This window comes from Ruditapes philippinarum, unplaced genomic scaffold (genome assembly GCF_026571515.1).
Source record: "Ruditapes philippinarum isolate M1 unplaced genomic scaffold, ASM2657151v2 ctg16373_1_1_1_1, whole genome shotgun sequence".
NCBI lineage: Eukaryota > Metazoa > Mollusca > Bivalvia > Venerida > Veneridae > Ruditapes > Ruditapes philippinarum.
Window position 1 is genome coordinate 1 of NW_026853496.1, and position 19,273 is coordinate 19,273.

At 30.4% G+C, this 19,273-nt stretch overlaps 1 protein-coding gene across 1 annotated transcript; it reads right to left on the minus strand.

Annotated features, from left to right (window-relative positions):
• Window positions 1-2,902: 2,902 nt before the first annotated feature.
• Window positions 2,903-16,254, minus strand: LOC132737058 (multiple epidermal growth factor-like domains protein 11). The gene is made up of 11 exons (XM_060724289.1): window positions 16,221-16,254; window positions 13,555-13,692; window positions 11,640-11,777; window positions 8,017-8,154; window positions 7,588-7,725; window positions 6,651-6,788; window positions 5,976-6,119; window positions 5,249-5,386; window positions 4,766-4,886; window positions 4,311-4,414; window positions 2,903-3,149 (listed from the first exon to the last, which is right to left on the minus strand). The coding sequence occupies exons 1-11, from the start codon at window positions 16,252-16,254 to the stop codon at window positions 2,983-2,985; spliced, it is 1,398 nt and encodes a 465-aa protein (XP_060580272.1). The 3' UTR covers window positions 2,903-2,982.
• Between the last annotated feature and the right edge of the window lie 3,019 nt (window positions 16,255-19,273).

The following is a 19,273-nucleotide window of genomic DNA, read 5'->3' on the forward strand; positions in this document are numbered from 1 at the left end:
TAATTTAATTGAAAACTATTTATCCCATAAAAATATCTTCTTTTGCACAATAATTTAAAAATGCGTAAATATTTTTTCACAAAAAATTATGACAGTTTCTTTTTCTTACTTTTAATCAATAGAATATTGTGTACACGTCATCTAAGTGTCGGGCACCTTCCTTTGATGTGCAGGGCTACATGTTTGTAAACATCAAAGATTCCTTTGAAGAGACCGCTAGTTACATCTTAGAGGTCATCTAGTGTGTAAACTTAATGGGTGTGATTTGACAGTGACCTCATTATATTTTTGCAATTTTATTTTCACACATGGAGCAAGTGTTTTTATGGATTTATTACTGAGGAATTTAGGCAATCGGCCCCGATGTAATTCATTTTCCATTTCTTTGGTAAGTACCATGTACGCACAAAATTTATCTGAATCGGGATAAACTGAAAGTTCTTTTCTGCCATCGACAATGCATTTTTTTCTTCTTTCTTTTTTTTTAAAAAAAATCGGTAAATTGAAAAATAAAAAACTAGCGTACAGTAACTCAAAAGAACGAATTGCAAGTAGCGTTTGAGACGTTCCAAACGTTTGTAATTACGACACGAATGAGCAATTATGCAAACTTCTTAAAATGTTGTGGTTTGTGTTAATATCTAGCACCTGACAAGTAGCTTTTGTTAATCCGTGGCACGTGTCATCTTTAAAAATAAATGGCAGAAGATTGCCTGGCCGTTTCACCTGGCTGACCGCAGAAGATTGCATGGCCGTTTCACCTGGCTGACCGCTTAAGATGACCGACTTTAAGATTCGGGAAGCATTTTATGTGACCGTTGACCGCGGACAGCAGGTGACCGTTGAACAGATGTATAAAATAGAGTGGTTTTCGTCGGGAGCGTCACAAAATGGCCGTTAAGGTCAGGTGACCGCCGATAAGAGGTGACCGTTAGTACAGTTTCGACTGTATATAAAATTTCACTTAAGATTTGTTACATCCTTAAATACAACATACAGGATTCAGGTATGCTAAAAGGTCTTACCTTGATGAAACTCGCATTGATATAATCTGATCCCTGTATGTTTGGCAGTTTTTTCAGCTTAACACGTGTTTCATCATCTGATGATTCAAGAAATGTAAGTATAGTATTAAATTGACATAAAGCCACCTTTATTGAACAAAATGTCACTGAATACATGCAAATAGTTTATTTTCATCATGCTTATAAAATGTATTGGTAGAAGAAAAAGTATGTTTAAGACGATAATACTGTCATTAAAAATTGAAAACTGAAGGTATTTTGTAAGATGCTGACATAACATTGTGTCATGACGGTAATCAGTTATTGTTAGAGAGGCTTATATATAAAGTTAAAATGACTATCGTAGTAATAACTGTGGTGCTATGGTAAAGCTTTAGTTAACACTTGCTTAAAAACACATTGTTGAAGTTACTTTCTATATATTTTTCTTTAGTTTTGTAGTCGTTATCATTTCCGTAACAATACTTTTAAAATAAACATATTCTTTTTTTGAACAGACATTTTTGTTTAGTTGTCAGTCCCACAAAGATTGTCACAGTCATTATGGCGACTTGCAATCTTACTGGTGAATAAAAAAACACACGCTCATAATTTCAGGCATGAACATCTGAGAGAAAGTTAACCTTCTGTATGCGTTCTGAACAGCATCTTAATTAAATCAAGTTCATGCGCTTTAATTGAGAAGCATGCCTCCAGATTCTTGCAATCTTCGGTTATCCAGACTTTTTACCGTATACCAGTAGTGTATACGGAATTTGCACGCTGGGTTTTGCTAATGTCATAAAAAAATTTTGGATATATATTTAAAAGTAACGATTGTAAAGAGAACAAAGAAAGTAATTGTACACATTGCAAACGGCACTTATAATCCACGTAAATTACCAAAAAGATGTTCAAAAATGTGCAAAATTAGCCCTACTGCACAGTAGAAATATGAAGATAAATACTGCAAAATTATATTATATTGTTTTTACTTTTTCCTGAAGGTTGGTTTTATTGAAATATTTTTGCTTATATGTAGGCATTCCTCAGCTTTAAATAATATTTTAGTTTTGATTTTGAACTTTTTACTTTCCGTTATTACACAGGTTTGAAAAGAAATACAATTATACAATAATAATGTCAAAAACTGTAAAAAATTATTTTCATACATGCCGTGCATTATCCTTGTATCTGTTCTTTTCACGGTTAAACGATTTCTTTGGCAACGGCAGACGACTTTTCATTCCATTAAGGGTAATCCTGAAACAAAACCAAGATAAAAACTATGACAAAAAATACCCCCCCCCCCCCAAAAAAAAAAAAATGAAACAAAAACAATATATTGGAAGCAATAAGATTTATTCTTAATTACTCAACATTTGAATAAATGCAAACGAAATCTGAACTTTCAGGTTTTTGATATTTTTGCATTTTATAACATTGCTTTTTCTTTTATCTGCACATAAATGTGTGTACATCTGTAATATAAGTCACAAAACCTAAAAATACCTATTTCTTTTCAATACAATTCTCTATTTAATTTCTTTTTTTATTAAATATAAATTTTAAAATGAATGGGTCTGCAATCAGCACATTTTCAATAAGTATTTAAAAAAATAATAAAACAATAGAACTGTATCATTTGGATATTCTTATAGAATATCTCTTGAACAAAATTTTGATACAGGTTGTTTTATATGGACATTTATATGATGAATAATAATATTTTGTGCTAGAACAAATTATTATCTGCTATAAAAGGATATGTCGTAAAAGATCACGTACCTCACACTTACCAACAACACAACATTATCATTAAAAAAATTCTTGGTTTGTTATCACATAACGTAATGAATTATATCAGCACAATTAACCCATTCACTTAACATTTAATCAATAAGAATATCTAATTATCTAGATCTCCAGTATCTTTTCTAAACACATAAATAATTTAAAAACGTTCCCATAAAGAACATCAAATAACCTGAAATTCAGTTGCAAAGTGGTCAGGATTGGCCAGATTCTCTTTGACATATTGTAGGAGATTTGACAGTGGAATGGCATTTCTGGTAGGAATTTGCATCGGGAAGTTGTTGTAAATGTTCGCATCAGCTGCTGCCGCCGCTCTTCCACTGTCATATGCTGAAAGCAAACCCATTTAAATAAACCTTTATTATTCTTCTATTTTAAAGTATTAACCCACATTCACGTACGTGCACATTTACATTATCGTAAATGACATTCATTTACATATTTGTAAATGACATTAGTGTATGATATGTTCAGCAATTACCCTTCAGTATAAAACAATATCAAACCTAGTATCATTAAGCCTATTCATGATACTAGATATAAACTACAAATTCTTCTGGGATTTGGACAGCACTGACAGATTCTTAAGAAAGATAGGACATCATATATCTAATCAAAATTAAACTGTATCAATACTATAAAACCAATAACGGACACGTGGTTCAAGCCTATGTAGGTCCGTACATCTCCTTGAAATAGGGAACTAGAAAGATAATTGAAATTTGCAAATTTGTAAAAGTCTGTCAATGAAATAAAAAAGGTTATCATAGCACTGGTAAAGTAATATTTAATCTTTAGGTTGAAATCAATGATACCAAAGGACTAGAAAAAAATACAACAAAGTAAGGTGATACACAGCAAATGACTTGGCACTTCTAAACGTAATTGTCATGTACATACAGATTCGCGTTAGGTGATTAAAATATGAGCCCAGATAGAAATTTGCATAAATAACGAGATGATACAAAAAACCCTAAACAACCTGATGCATCAATATTCTGTGATTGAAATATTTAAGCTGTCGTGTGTGATCGGTAGGCTATATGTATCCATTATATAAATATAATCAAAGTACCTAAAATAAGAGAATAATGTTTGTAGATGACTGATGGAGTGGTTTTAACATTCGTAAGCAAAGGGCTATGTCTACTTATAGCTAAGTATCACATTGAATATAATCTATATGACCTTTAATTTATCAATAGTTATAGTTATCACAACTCTCCAGGTATGACCATTGGGTTGTGTAAATAAGAAAATTGCACAGTTTTTTCTCTTTTATTTATTTTTGTTTTGTTTGACCAGGAACAACTTTTTACCCGTAAAATATAATTTGTGTCCTTTTAACTGGTAAATTACAATTGACAGCAATTAATTATAACCAAATACAGTGTACAAATTAAGATATACGGTAATTGGTAAATGCATTCTGTAATCAAACAATTTGTAATTTAAAGGAATAATCAGATCTACATTTGAATTACGCCATACCTGTATTTGATTGCGTATTTCCATCGTGAGATGGCCTTCGATTTTCATTGCTAGCAGTCGCAACAGCGTCTCTGAGCTCCACGTCACCTTTTTGTTCATTTTTCCTATGGTTAAAAGAAAATGATATGCGATATCAAAACAGTAAATACTCAATATTTTGAACTTGTTTTTCTTTATTTCTTAAATTTTCACAATTTCGTTCAAACTTTGAAAGTTCTAATTTCCTACAAGATTTACAAGAAATGAGCGCTGAAACTTTATGTTTATTTCTTCAATAGTGCTGAAATATTATGGAAGAAAAGTATACATATATTCAGATATTTTATCTATGTAATATTCAATAAAAATCAAATTATTATTTTGTACTAAAATGATGCAGTTTTGTGTTCTATATTTACACTGCTTCAGAATTTAAACACATGTAGTAAGTTAGTAACACAATAATATAACAATACCTTTTATTCTGATTGCGTTGCTTATGCCAAACGAAAGCAATAACTACAATTAAAATTAAGATGATAAGAACTGCTACTCCCCCTGCCACAATCGAATTCGAAATATTCAACGTTTGCATTGCTGTAAATATAAAGAATTGTCTATCGAGTTATCTGCCCTTGGCGTAAAATAAAGGGATTACACATATTTTCCCCGTACTTTGTATTACAAATTAAGCCTCTGGAACACAAGTCCATTGTTTGACTCACTCTATGAAAGTAAAACGCCATTTATAATCATTCAAATGTTAAAAGTTCAAAATCAATTATAAAGTTCTAACAATTGAAAATGTTGATAATAGCATGCAAGCAAGCAAATGGTAATGAAAATGAACTGATGAAAATATCAAGATAAAATCTACATTGACAGAAGCCGGGATTAATTTAATAAGCTTACTTTCAAAACACAAACTTGCTTTTAAAATGAAGCGTATAGTAAAATACCTTGTAAACAGGTGGCGCCACTGTAACCAGTTTTGCATCCTCCCTGACAAGTGCCAGTAACGTGGTCGCAACGGTTTCCAAGCTGGCAGTTACCACACTCCAACGCGCAGTTTTTACCGTAAAACCCAATGTCACATTCTTAGAAATATATGTGTTTAAGTGTAACAGTTTGACATGATACAATATTTAAATAAACTATATAAAATGTTAAAAAAAAACAACAACGAAAGTACAACATAAAATATAAATTCCCTTTCGGAACTATATTGTGTAAGTAAAATGTTATTTTTCAAAACCAACATTCATTTACAATTAAAAGCAATACTCCCCGGATGTTAAATTCTAATGGGTAATATCGTCCGAGTATACTATGCAAAGTTATATTCAGGATGAGTGGGATAGCATCATTATGCAATTTTCCTTTTATTAAATAATTTCTGTAAAATGCGTTAAGCAAATTTAAACAGAACGGAGGGAATAATTTTTCATTAAGTATATGCGATTGAATTTATAGTACATACATATTCCGGACGTTACGATGTCTTGAATACTGAAACCCGATCGGGATTTATGTTGTTATAACGTTTTTTTTATCAAAAACTTACAGAATACCGAGAAATCTCCCCTTTTCCAGATTTTGTAAAGAACACGCTATATCTTAAATCAGCTTTTGAAGAAAAATTGTATAAAGTGATTGATCAAATAAAGAAAAAAAGCTATTTTTTACTTGAGAAACAGTTTGTTCCATTCCACCCTGCCTGGCAACCATTTAGACAATGTCCATCTGTATGTCTACACATTTTATCTCCGCCTACACAATTACCACTGCATTTCTTGCCGCATTCATCGCCAAAGGTACCGCTAGTACAAACTAACAAAAGTATTCAAACAAAGAAATTGAAATAATTGATATCAATTAAACATAACAAGAATAAATACTTTTATCACAGAAATTTGTTTAAAATTTAGGATAACATTTATTTAAAGAAACTTAAAGTTCTACTGAAGATTCAATACATACACATGTTTCGTTTTAATCAAGAGTTATGTTTTACAAATCGAAATCTGCTGGTACGACATTCAATTGTATTGCATAATTATGCTTCAAAATATGTCTGAAAATAATTTCCATTTCAGGTTCACTACTGTATTGACATTAAAACTTTTTGATCGTTATCGTTATCAAACATTAGATGTTTAGAATACTTTTAAGGGTATCACTTAAATAATAAAAAAACCTACTATGAGAAAATTGCATTTACTCATGTGCCTGTGATAAAGAAAAGTACAACATATCTAACGACATATACCATACGCTTAAGCAACGTTCATTCATCCACTTAAAGCACTGTAATTAATGAACCAAAAAGACCAGACTCAAATGTAACGGAAAAATAATTACTTTTTTTACACTTATTTCCGTGAAAACCTGGCTTGCACCCTTCACCACAATTGCCATGATCATACCCACAGGCATCATGTTTACAATTTGAAGGACAACTCTCCTTACAGCCAATACCAAACCTGCCACGGCTACATTCTATTAATAACATAATGAAAGAAAGTATTATATTTCGTAATGAAAAGAATAAAGTTTTTTGGGCGTCCGTAGCCGAGTGGTTAAGGTCATTGACTTCAAGCAACTTTAAATAATGCACGAAAGGGCACCTGAAGTCTTTCTCCGCCAGTAAAGCTGGATCGTCGCCAGATGACGTATGACGTAAAACCCAATTAAACAAACAACAAACAAAGAATAAAGTTGTTTGAATCCACAGAAACACTCAAATACCAAAACAAATGTTAGATAACTCACCAGAATGTGACCTTATTCAGGAATGGAATATAGGAGTTCATCTAAATATCATTGATAAAAAATGAAATTGTTCTGTCATTAGTGTGTTTGACTTTCCGTATTTCTGCTTGTATATGCTGATAATTTATCATAAAAAGACGATGAAATAAAGATAGTAAATAGATTTTATATCTTGAAGAATAAATATTTCGATTTCAACTTTGCTGAAAACGAAAAAATAATCAATGTAAAAAAGTTTAAAGAAAGAAAAAGCAGAAGAAAACCAACAACAATACACATATGTTATTCCAAATCTAATCAACACAGTATAAAAAAATAAGAATAAAACAAACAGATAGATTTTAAAAGGTTTTGATTAGTTTTGGAACTATGTGTGACAGATTTTTTTCCATTTAATTTATGAAAATGAGGAAAAATGAGAAAATTGAGAAATTTTGAAGTAATGTTTATTTAATTTATATAAAATAGAAAAAAACAAATCATGATAGTAAAATGAAATACAAATTTGTTAATTCCATAAACTTACGTGAATCACATTTTTTACCATTCCACCCTGCCACGCAACCATTCAAACATTCTCCATCTGTATGCCTACATATTCTGTCTTTACAATGAGCACTGCATTTGTCGTCGCAATCATCACCATACTGACCAGTATTACATTCTAAATATTATGAACAAGTAAACTATTAACAAGTAAACATTGTTTAAATAGCCCAGATAAAACTGTAAATTTACATTAAAATTACGTAAATTTTATGATAATGTAAATATATTCAACAAATGCAAACTATTCAAGTGAGTAAATGCTTATAATAACAAAAACACCTTGTATGGAGTCATAATGTACAGCTATATAATTGTATGGAATCGAATGTTGAAGCTTTCAATAACATGTTTATAACAGTAGAACACCGTCTTAAAAATATGTGCTGTAAAATAAAAGCTAGCTTACTTTCTTCACACTTGAGTCCTTGATAACCCGAGTTGCACCCTTCACTACAATTGCCGTTGACATGATTGCAAGCACCAGTTTTGCAATTTAGTGAACAATTCTCCTTACATCCTTCACCATATTTTTTGGCTATGCACTCTATCATTACATAGAAATGGTTATAAATGTAGCTTACCTAATTTTTTATTGTAAATAATATCTATATCTGCAACATGAAACAATAAACAACGTACATGTACTTTGATTACCATAGTTTTGAAATAAATTAATAACTTTATCAATATTGCATCAAAAACCTTGTAGTTAAGACCGCCAACTGCGCTGAGCAAAGGTAGTCTTAATTTACAAGTTGTATCTTTTGTCATTTTTAGTGTCAAGGTTTACAATCTTAAAATCAAGGTCTCTTTCGGTCATTTTGTATTAACATGTTCAAACAATATGTATTATATATTTCAAATCCTACTTTAAAAGATATTATAATACATAGGCTAACGGAAAGCAGAACATTATTCTGGAGAATTTTATTATAAAGTTTAAACTATCATTTGTCGTTATTTTATTAAATGATGTACATGATTCAAGTAAGAATTAAATTTACACAAAATAAAAAATTAGAGAGCAATTTAAACCAATCTGAAATTCTTACTTTGCATTTATACCACATTCAAACTTCAACAGTTTTAACACCCTGTTTCATAAAAATTGCCTTAGAGCAATCAAGCAGAAAATAACAACAAACATGTGGTATAGATTGACCGCTTTTTAAAAAAAAAGTTTTGTTTACATATTCTCTGTTTGCATACATACAAATATAAGAGATAATACATGTCATTTACATTACATACAATTTGCCACGTGCATAAAAGTTCCAGTACAGTTCATACATAATAATCAATACATATTAACGAAAATAATTCAAACACATATAAAAATGTCTTTTTTTACACACACATTTCAATTCAGTGCAACAATACCCTAGTAATTACGTAACTGAGTATGGTTATAAATAGACTTGGCGGGTCATTACGTTCGGCCAGGTGTGTTTATTTTGTCTGGACGGCACGTGAAGTAACAACAGAAGTGTGCCGATTGTCGTTAAGAAAAAAATATTTATTTTATTGATTGACAGGATGTTAAACACAGGTGGCATTATCAGTGTTTGGACACCCACCCCTACATGCCACGGGAACCCTACTTCAACCCTGAAAAAAATTCAACACTCTAAGGTTTACTATAAGGTAACAAATACAAAACCACCGATAAAACTATAAAAACAACATTTTTTCCACTATCAAAATTATAGTTATAGAAAGGTGAATAGCCTACTTTATGTTCATTTGCCAAACAATGTGGAACACGGGAAGTCGTCGTTTCGGCGACTGAGGCGCGTTTCGGCGGCATTTCGCTGCATCATTCATTAACATCAATAAAAAAATAAGAATTCCACAGCTTACTTACTTCAAGTCCTATGAATATCAATATCATTCCAATTTTTTCTGTTTCTCGGTATTTTTTTTTACTTGTCACTGCCATTTTGCAGTCTGATACCTGGGGTGTAATACGCGACCTGATTGGACGAACCAAATTGGATACAAATATACATATACAAATTTAACTACAGTATCATTTCTAAACAATTTCATTATACAGTCCATCCATTTGCCTAATCTTATTAATTCCTGTTTATTTTCATTGTTTAAGAGTTGAGAGAATTAAAAAATATTTGGATTCCTGGAATCACATGGTTTTATGTTTCTTTCTACACATAAGAATTTACAACAGAAAATGTAACGAAATTCATCCCTTACTTCATTTAAATTACATTATGTACATTTTCTTTCTGTATATGGTACCTCTGACCATCATCCTACTTCCAATGGGAGCCTATGATTTCTTGTCCTAAAACTTGTGATGATTTTACAAAAATAATCAGGAAGAAAATTAAGATACTTATTTGCCCCAAATTCATGTTTAATTAGTTTATAATTAATACTGCATGTTGATTCTGTAACTTATTCATTCAATTCTTGTAAGTACTGGTCATTAATATTTTGTTTAAAGGCAAGAGGGAAGCATTTTCTTATCATTTTTGAATTTGTTGCTGCCAAATATTTCCAAATCATTTTTTTTGAAAGTCTTTTATATGCATTAACCACTTTGATTTTAATATGCCCTGATCACGTAATCCATATAGAGTTAAATACAAATTGTTAGATAATTTTTTGCTTGTTATGTCAGTCAATTTACACCAACAATTAATAACTCTAAAATTAATGTCAATTTAAGGCAGTTTTATTCCTAATTCACCAAATATCATGTATGAAGGTTTTGTCTTTTTCAGATTAAGTATCATTTTAAAGAATTTCAGTTGTATTTTTTCGAGTTCTTTACTGCCTGAAAATCCCCATATCTCACAGTCATACAACAAGATGTGTTAAATAGCTTTATTGAAGAGGTCGACTTGTAAATCAATAGTAAAGTTAAGAAACCTAGTATTTTTTGTAAGGAAAACATAGCCCTATTTGCCTGATCAGATATATATTGTTAAGTTTTTTTTTTAACTTTTGGTCCGTGAAAGATAGAGACCTAGAAATTTAAACTCATTTGTTGTTATAAATGTAGTTTTATGAATTTAAAATAGTTGTTATATTAGTTGCTTCTTAAGCCAATTATGAGTACTTTAGTTTTTGAGTATTTACTTGAAGTTTCCATTCTTTACAGTAGTTATCAAATATGTTTAAATTTTCTCGTAAATTTTCACTAGTTTCACTCAGTAGTATTGTGTCATCAGCATACAGAATAATGTACAATCTAAAATACACCCCAAACTCTTTGTGGCTTATTTTTTATTCAATACCTTTTACATTTTTTACTGCAGAGATAGTTTTCAAGATTGTTTAAATATATTGCAAATAATAAAGGTGAGAGATTTTCTCCTTGTCTCACTCCATTCATGCAGGGGAAAAATCTGAATATCAATTATTTGATTTTATCCTTGATTTGATATTGTGATACATATTCTTGATAACAGTAAAACATTTTCCATTAATATTATATTTCAATAATTTTTACCAAAGTCACTGTCTCCACATTGTATCAAAGGCTTGCTTAAAGTCTATGAATACACAAAATAATTTATGGTGTTGACTGGATTACCAGTGTATCAATAGTTGAAAAATTAAAGAAAGAATTTGGACTCAAACTGGGGGTCTAAATAGTGGATACGCAGAGTGGTCTTTAATTGTTGATCGTTTTTCTATTGACTTCAGATCGAAAAATAATCGTTTTTTAGTTTTAATGGTGGAATGGTCTCAATTCCGTGGTTTTGAAAATGTTTCCTTCTGTATGTATAAACTTACATTACAAATGAACCAATGACATCGATATTTTAATTAAAACATTTGCAAACTACGTATGTGTGTTAAAATTGAAATAAAATATATGCAATGTAGATTCTAATGCCATGACATTTAAGTTTTTAAACTTCATCAGTGCTTTAAAATAAAATGTAATAGGAAATAATTCAAATAAATAAATGAATAAATAAATAAATAAATAAATAAATAAATAAATAAATAAATAAATCAGCATATAATTTATTTCAAACTATCTCATATACGTACTTTCTTCACAAGTATTTCCTTTATAGCCAGGCTTACATCCGTTTGTACAATTACCAGTCACATGATCACACATATTATTGTTACAATTAGAAGGACAATTCTCCTTACATTCTTCACCAAACTTTCCATCGGGACATTCTAGAAAATACAATATATTACGCTAATTCACATTTCTGTAAGAATAAGAAGAAACGATCGTGATCGCTGTAATTCATTTATGATAGAAGCTGTATGTGCTTCTGATCTGCCTAGGCGGATAATGGATTAAATTATTAATCATTTAATGGATGAACAACAAGTAAGAAATAAAGTATTTTATTTTTATTGAGTGAATTATTTATTGATTTCATTTGTCAAATTTTAAAGGATGAAAATAAAGACATACAACAAGTATTTTGTAATTTAAAAAAGACAACTTATATCCAAAAGATAATAAGATATAAATAGTTAAAATGTTGCAAGTAGAAGAACATTTCTCCTGACAATATTCTCCAATCGTCACAGGACCACATTCTATCAATTATTTCAATACAAAGAGTTACGAATGCGTAACATTCCAGTTAATTAGCTTATAATAATACTAATTATAAAATCGCATAAAAACTAATATTTTCATAATCTACATTCTATGAAACATAAAATGTTTATTCACTTTCCATTAGCAATTAAATACATTTGTTGAATCAGCAGACGTGATTATCAACTCATCTTGGATAAAAAAAGTATATTTTGTCTGGTGTTCGAACACATAAATTCGGATATTTTTTGGGGTAAAGAACATTATGCATTCAATTTTTAATCTTTTATTAATCATTTTTGTAAAAGAAACATGTATCAACTTAACGTGAGATATTGCTGGTCCTCGTACAAATGTGCTCGAGTACGTTTTGTATAATGAGCATGTTTCTGTTATTGTTTCATTTATTTCTTGACTGAAGTTCAAATTTGACGTGGCGGAATGTACAAAAGGTTGTAAACCAATATAACTTGTATTTTTTGGTACAAAAGTAGAAAAAATGATCAGTTTCTAGAGAATTTACAATGAAGAACTACATTTCAATAAGCAAATAAATCACATTTAAAAACATAAAGTACTAAATGGATGAACACCGTGTTAGAAATAAACATTTTTTGATATATGTGTAGATTCTTTAATTGATTTAACGGAATTACCGAATATTTTCATAGTGTACATTTTATCAGAATTTAAACATATTTGCAATATCAGCAGAAATGTTTGTCAACTTATTTTTGATAAAAGAAGTGTACGGTACAAAAGTCATTTTGCTCACAGTGCCCATCTTCTCACCTTGATTTCCTTTGTGTAATTTGAAATATAGAATACTTTGTAAATAATTACATCATGCAAATTTTGATGAAAACAATTTGGTCAATTGTTAAGATAATTACAATGGAAATATTTTTTTTAGATTCGCAGATAAATAACCTATATGATATTACAAAATGATCAGTTTGTAGACATTACAAACTAATATATTTTAGAAGATATTGAATAAGTATACGTTCATTACTGGATTGGTTAAGTAGAAATGTATTATAAATTACACGCTATGTCTATGATTTTAGTTCGATTGTGTAGGAAATCATAAGCTTATAGACCTACTTTTGAATCCCTTCCTCGAACCAACCAGTACTGAGCAATGTAAAGTGTCTTGCTCCAGGAAACAACGGCTTGTCCCTGACGGGGTCTAAACCATGCGGCTAGCAATAATTAAATTACCAGTCCGACGAGTTAAACATCCCGCCTTGCCTTAACAATTTTAACAATCCTTTTGTTTATTCGTATAGATAGAAATTTAAACATACTTCTCTAATCAATATATCAATAACTGACGTCTAAAAAGAAACTACTCAATTGATATCGTATATATTTAAACCAATTGGAAAGACTTACCACTTTCACACTTATTTCCTTGATAACCTGGCTTGCATCCACCACGACAACTGCCGTTCACATGATCACAAATATCATATTTGCAAGTGGAAGCACAATCCTCCTTACATCCTGCACCAAACTTTCTAGCAGGGCATGCTATTAGGTATAAAACAATTCAAAACCATCAAAGGGTAACTCTGTTTTCAGATAATTGAACGTTGTAATCTTCGTATTGGTCTCACAATGGCATATGAAGGACAAACAAAACAACAAGAACTACAAGAACAAAAATGAAGAAACTCATTAACAGCGGTAGGTTAATCAAAAAGTGGAATGGTGACTTCCATTCTTATTTCCTTCAATTTTGGTTAAATTTTGATTTTGTATGCACAGTGTAAGAAAAATTTCACGGCACTAGTTTTTCCATTATAACCTTTGTATTTAAATGCAGTACTCTCGGAAACGTCTTTAAATTATATGTTAAAAATAGCAAATCTTAAAAAGAAAAAAATGAATTAAATAATGAATTATGTCTGTTGTACAAAGACAAATTGTCAAACAATAATGTTGGCAAGACATTATTAAAAGTATATATGTACAGGTCAGTCTTCTGTCATATTGTAATCTGTTATTGATTTCCTCTGAGGATATAACGAATATTTTGTAAACAATAGCATGCAATTCTTAGGTCAAAACAGTAAACAACATTACTATTAAAATCGATGTAGAATCATAGTTTTGATTTGCAAAATAATCATAAATTAGCACATTGTATTGATTAATACATTTTGAGACGATAATATACTAGTATTTATTTTATAATGATGAGGTGAATACCCACGTCTATGGACATGGTTAATATAATATTCTCCGAGGCCGAAAGAAATATCCATATAAGAACCGTATATAACCATTTATATTTCTACATTTGTTTTTTCGACGTAGATCTAGTCCGATATCATTTTTACAAGCAAACTAGTTTTAAATACGCGGACAGAAAGCGAATAGTTGTTTTGTTGTTTTCCATTTTTTCGGCATTCAATCATAATTTAAATCAGCATGTTTCCAGATACTTGCTTATTTCATAAAAAAATGCTTTAAAAAGAAAAGCATTTTTAAAATAAACAAAGAAAGAAATTTACACATTGCAAACTTCATTCTAAGAAAATTAACAAAAATATGTCGGAATATGATTAAACAACCATTACACTACGTCAGTCAAGCAGTAAAAGTACCGCGATAAGTACTGCAAAATCAGCCATTTACTGCATAACTGCAAATTACTTCTTGAATTGCATAAATATTTACTTTTCATTTTATATATTCTCGATACAGTTTTCCTCAAATAGAAACATGCAGCCTTAATGGTTCTTTCTTTGCATCTATCCATCTATTGTTTATGAATAAAATGGTCGTAACAAGGCAACATATCTGATACTTTATAAACATGGCAGGCTAAATTCATCGAGATATTACAATTGCATATTTTACACATAAATTTATGACATGCTTTTTCAATAGACAATGAAAATATATTTTAATTATTTTACAGTTAAGTTAATTCGTATAATTTTTACAGTTGCCGGACTATTTGGTAATGCAGATGACAAGCACGTGTCATAAATAAATGGACAAATGTGAAGAAACGTCTCGTATCGTCTTGAGTAACATATGACTGATTACGAGAAACATATAGATATATCCACATGTAAAAAAGTGAAACCAAATTTAAGAAAAAAAAATATTACAGAGTATTTTCAATATGACAATTTTGATGTCATCTTTGATAGCGTCATGAAGGAAATCGCATGACGTTACGAAGAAATATTCGGTCAAATAATATATTGTGTTTGGTTTAACGTCGCAACAACACAGTTAAGGGCATATGGCGAATTTCCAGCTTTATTGGAGGAAGACCTCAGATGCTCTTCTATGCATTAACATAATGACACAAAACTACTAAAAACCATGGAATAAATTAAAATTGTGTTTGTTTTGCATGTAAAATCAGGCTACGCCGCTCGTGAAAATATTTCAGCTAGACTTAAGACTGTGAAATATATAATTTCATTTTTAGCTGAACTGCATCTTTACTGCATTTTGCTGTTTGTGGTCTTCAAGAACAATGACCATGAGGACGGGTTCGATAGTCTTCCTAATATTATCTGTCACCTGTTCTTTTTAAAAGCTGAAATGCTGATGGTTTTTTACCAATATTTTTTTTTTACAATGGCCCCTCACAGACATATCGATATATCCGTATTGTGCATGCTAAGCAGGCGTTCATTTAATTGAAATTCCCATACTTTACAATTAGCAAAGGAACAGAACAATGTTTTAGTAAACTGAATATTTAATACAATATATTAAAACCGGGTTTCTGCCAAGCAAGTGATGTACATTTTGTAAGTGACGAAGAAATAACCGTGCATTGCACAAACATTGTGCTATAAAAGTCAAATAAATTAAGTTTATAAATATATCCTTATAAATTTTAAAAAGCGATTTAAATGTTTTTATGAATCGGATTTTTTTTATATTTCTTTGTATATTAGTACATCAGTGAATTAAGCCTCTACGGGCGTGCTGTAATAAACTAGTATATACAAATAAACCAAACTCATCTGAACTTTAACAATATAATATTGAAGTTAAATCACGTAAATATTGAAACGAAATATTACCTTGGTCACACAATGGTGCCTTCCATCCATCCATGCATCCATTTGTGCATTTTCCGTCAACCTTGTTGCAGTATTTCTTGTGTTTACAATGGTCACTGCACTTCGTAAAACAGTTTTGACCATAAAAACCAAGATCACAAGCTGTATAATAAATAAGATCTTGTTTGTCAAATGTTTACAAAAGCAAATGCAGTGTAATCTGTAATCAACATTATAAATACCAATACAGAACAAAATCTCATCAGAAAGTTAGAACAATAATTCACAATTGATTTAAATGTTAACATACTTTGATCTTGTCTGTTCAGCAGCACATTCTGACTTAGATATCCTATCTATACATATATATCAATATTAAAGATAATTGCTACATTTTCTCTTTAAATTATGGATCCAACTGGATTAATAACCATTAGTGAAACTCTTTTGTCAAATTGTTTTGATAGATGTTCTCATAATGTTTTTGATACTTGTATGTGTGCAGTATTTTAACGTATTATATTCTTGCTTTGTATTTGGAGTGCTGTTTTATTGTTTGATAATTATATTTACATTTGAAAGATTCTAGAGCAATGGGGACACTTAAAGAAAGATAAAAATAGCATGTAAACGTCTTGAGTGTATATTGCCTGATGAAATATTCTGGAAAAAGATTATCCTGGAATTGAGCATATATATGGTTAAGCATACTTATAAGGCTATACATGTATTTGGTGATCTTTGGTGACACTCATAAATACTGAAATTACAGATTTTCATTTCAATTATTTCTGGAGCTTACTGTGTTGATTATTTAAATCATAAATTCTCAAATACTTTCAACTATATGGACGTAAATTGAATTAAAAAGAACATGAACCAGAATTAGAATTATTCAAACTATTGAAACTTTTATGAAAATAAATTTTGTTCAATTTTCTTTCGTAATGCGTGGCTCATTACATTACGTTAAAAAGCAATACCAAGTTGTATTAAGGGGATAAAGCTGTATCTTATGAAATATTTTTTATTAACTTTAACAGCGCTGGATAAAAAAAGAATTATGGTCGATTCCAAAAAGAGTTGTAACATAGAATGTCTCTGTCATTTAACACACATACATACGGTACGTAAACTGAAACCAAATATTTTCAGCTATTTCAAGTGCGGTTTTATCCGATATATTAATAAAAAAGATAAATTATGATATCGGCTGTGCTGCTGAACACAGGACAAAATAGTGATCCTCATATCAGACAAAAATTTTGGAAGTAAGTGTAAATCATTTGATTGCCTTTTATTGATAGTGTGTATTGTATTGTTAGAAATATATTAATAAAAAAAACAATAAAAATACAAACAAAAAACGTTGTTGAAATTAAGCTTTCATCAACTGATAGTCACATGGGACTATTTTAAAACACATAACATTTAAAAGTTAGGTTTCATATAAATTCTCGAAGCAATTTTAAAAAATTCAGCGAACAGGGGTACACAATTAGTACCTATCGGAATGCCAATTACCGGTTCGAATAGCTCATTCACAAACTTACGTTTTTGAACGCTCATTAACGCTCTTTCAAAAGTCTACATGATATCACATTTGCCAAATGCAGTTGATAAAGGGAACCGTTTGTGAAAGTACTTTCTCTCTTATGTTTCTCTTTAATCAAGAAAGTAATTTTAATTCATAACAAATAAGCATACTTGGTGAGGCAGCGTACAGCTATATGGAGACAGCTTGCTATTGCCCTATTTTGTTACTGATATGCAAGAATATTTACATAAGAATCGGTAAGAAAAATAAAAAAAACGAGACAAAAATGAAACAGAATGAAAACTGATTGTTAAGAAAGAAGAGTAAGGTAACATCTTAACCTTCGAATTCGATACATGACAAGCATACCTTACAAGAGCAATATCGTTAACTGATACAATTTGATTTTCTAAAATAAGTTTGAAACATTGCAACCGGTACCAATTTCGCCTTTCCTTGTTAATCTTTTTCTCATATTTTTGCATCGACACAACTAAAGCGAGGTATGTCCGTTATGTCCGTATTCAATTCTGTTTTGAACGTTACTTGCGTCTACATGTTATTTTTGTTTTCATTTCAGCTCAATAAATTGACAGACGGATCCGCGACTCTATTTTACTTGTGACAAAGGCAACAAATTGAGTTACTTAAAATTTTATTCACAGCACTTCCAGGCACTTTTTAATTTGCTTAAATTAAAATAGCAAAATTTAACGTCACGGACGCTTTTCTTTTGAAAATCGCCTGTAGATATTATGAACAGGTCATCAAAAGCCCCACTTAGCCTGTTTTTCCGTTTAAACGGAGACACAGGCAACATTCGAATTTCTTCATTTTGAATTTTTCATTCATTATTATGTATATGTCCTCAAAATAAATACACTGGGCAGTCACAGGAACACAACTTTTCTCCTTATAAAGAATAAAATGGTTGTTTCCCAACCCACTTGGGTCAGGTTAGAGCGTTTAGACTTCATACAAGTTGTCACAGTGAACTCTGGAAACGTTAAAGAACGATGATTGACTTAGACTTGATTCAATCATACAATTTCCACACTATCTGTTATTGTAACTTCAAGGGTTTTGTTCAAGTCACACGACTTGTTAAAACTACTCGGTGATTTTGTCGGCGTCTAAATTTCATTCAAGTAATATAGATATATTTAAGCTTCAAACCCAAATTATAAAGAATTTATACAGAAATTCACGCTAGGATTTTATAAAATGTCATTTTAGCGTGATTTAAGTACTTACGATCATTTTGATATTTTTGTCATTAATTCGCCTGAGTATCCCTTTAATGGTTTACATATGACAAAAATACCCTCGAAAATCGACTTAAGACGATACTAGATTTAAGTTTCAGGTATAAACGAGGATTTAGTGGGCTTTTGTGAATGTGGTCTTAGAAGAGGATTGTATATTCAGTATAAGGGTGTTTTCTTGCAAAGGTGTTAATCATGAAGGACAAGCTGATAATAAACAAGGTCTGTTCTTGATGGTTGTGTTTGAGTAACAAAGGCGATCATGCGGGGGT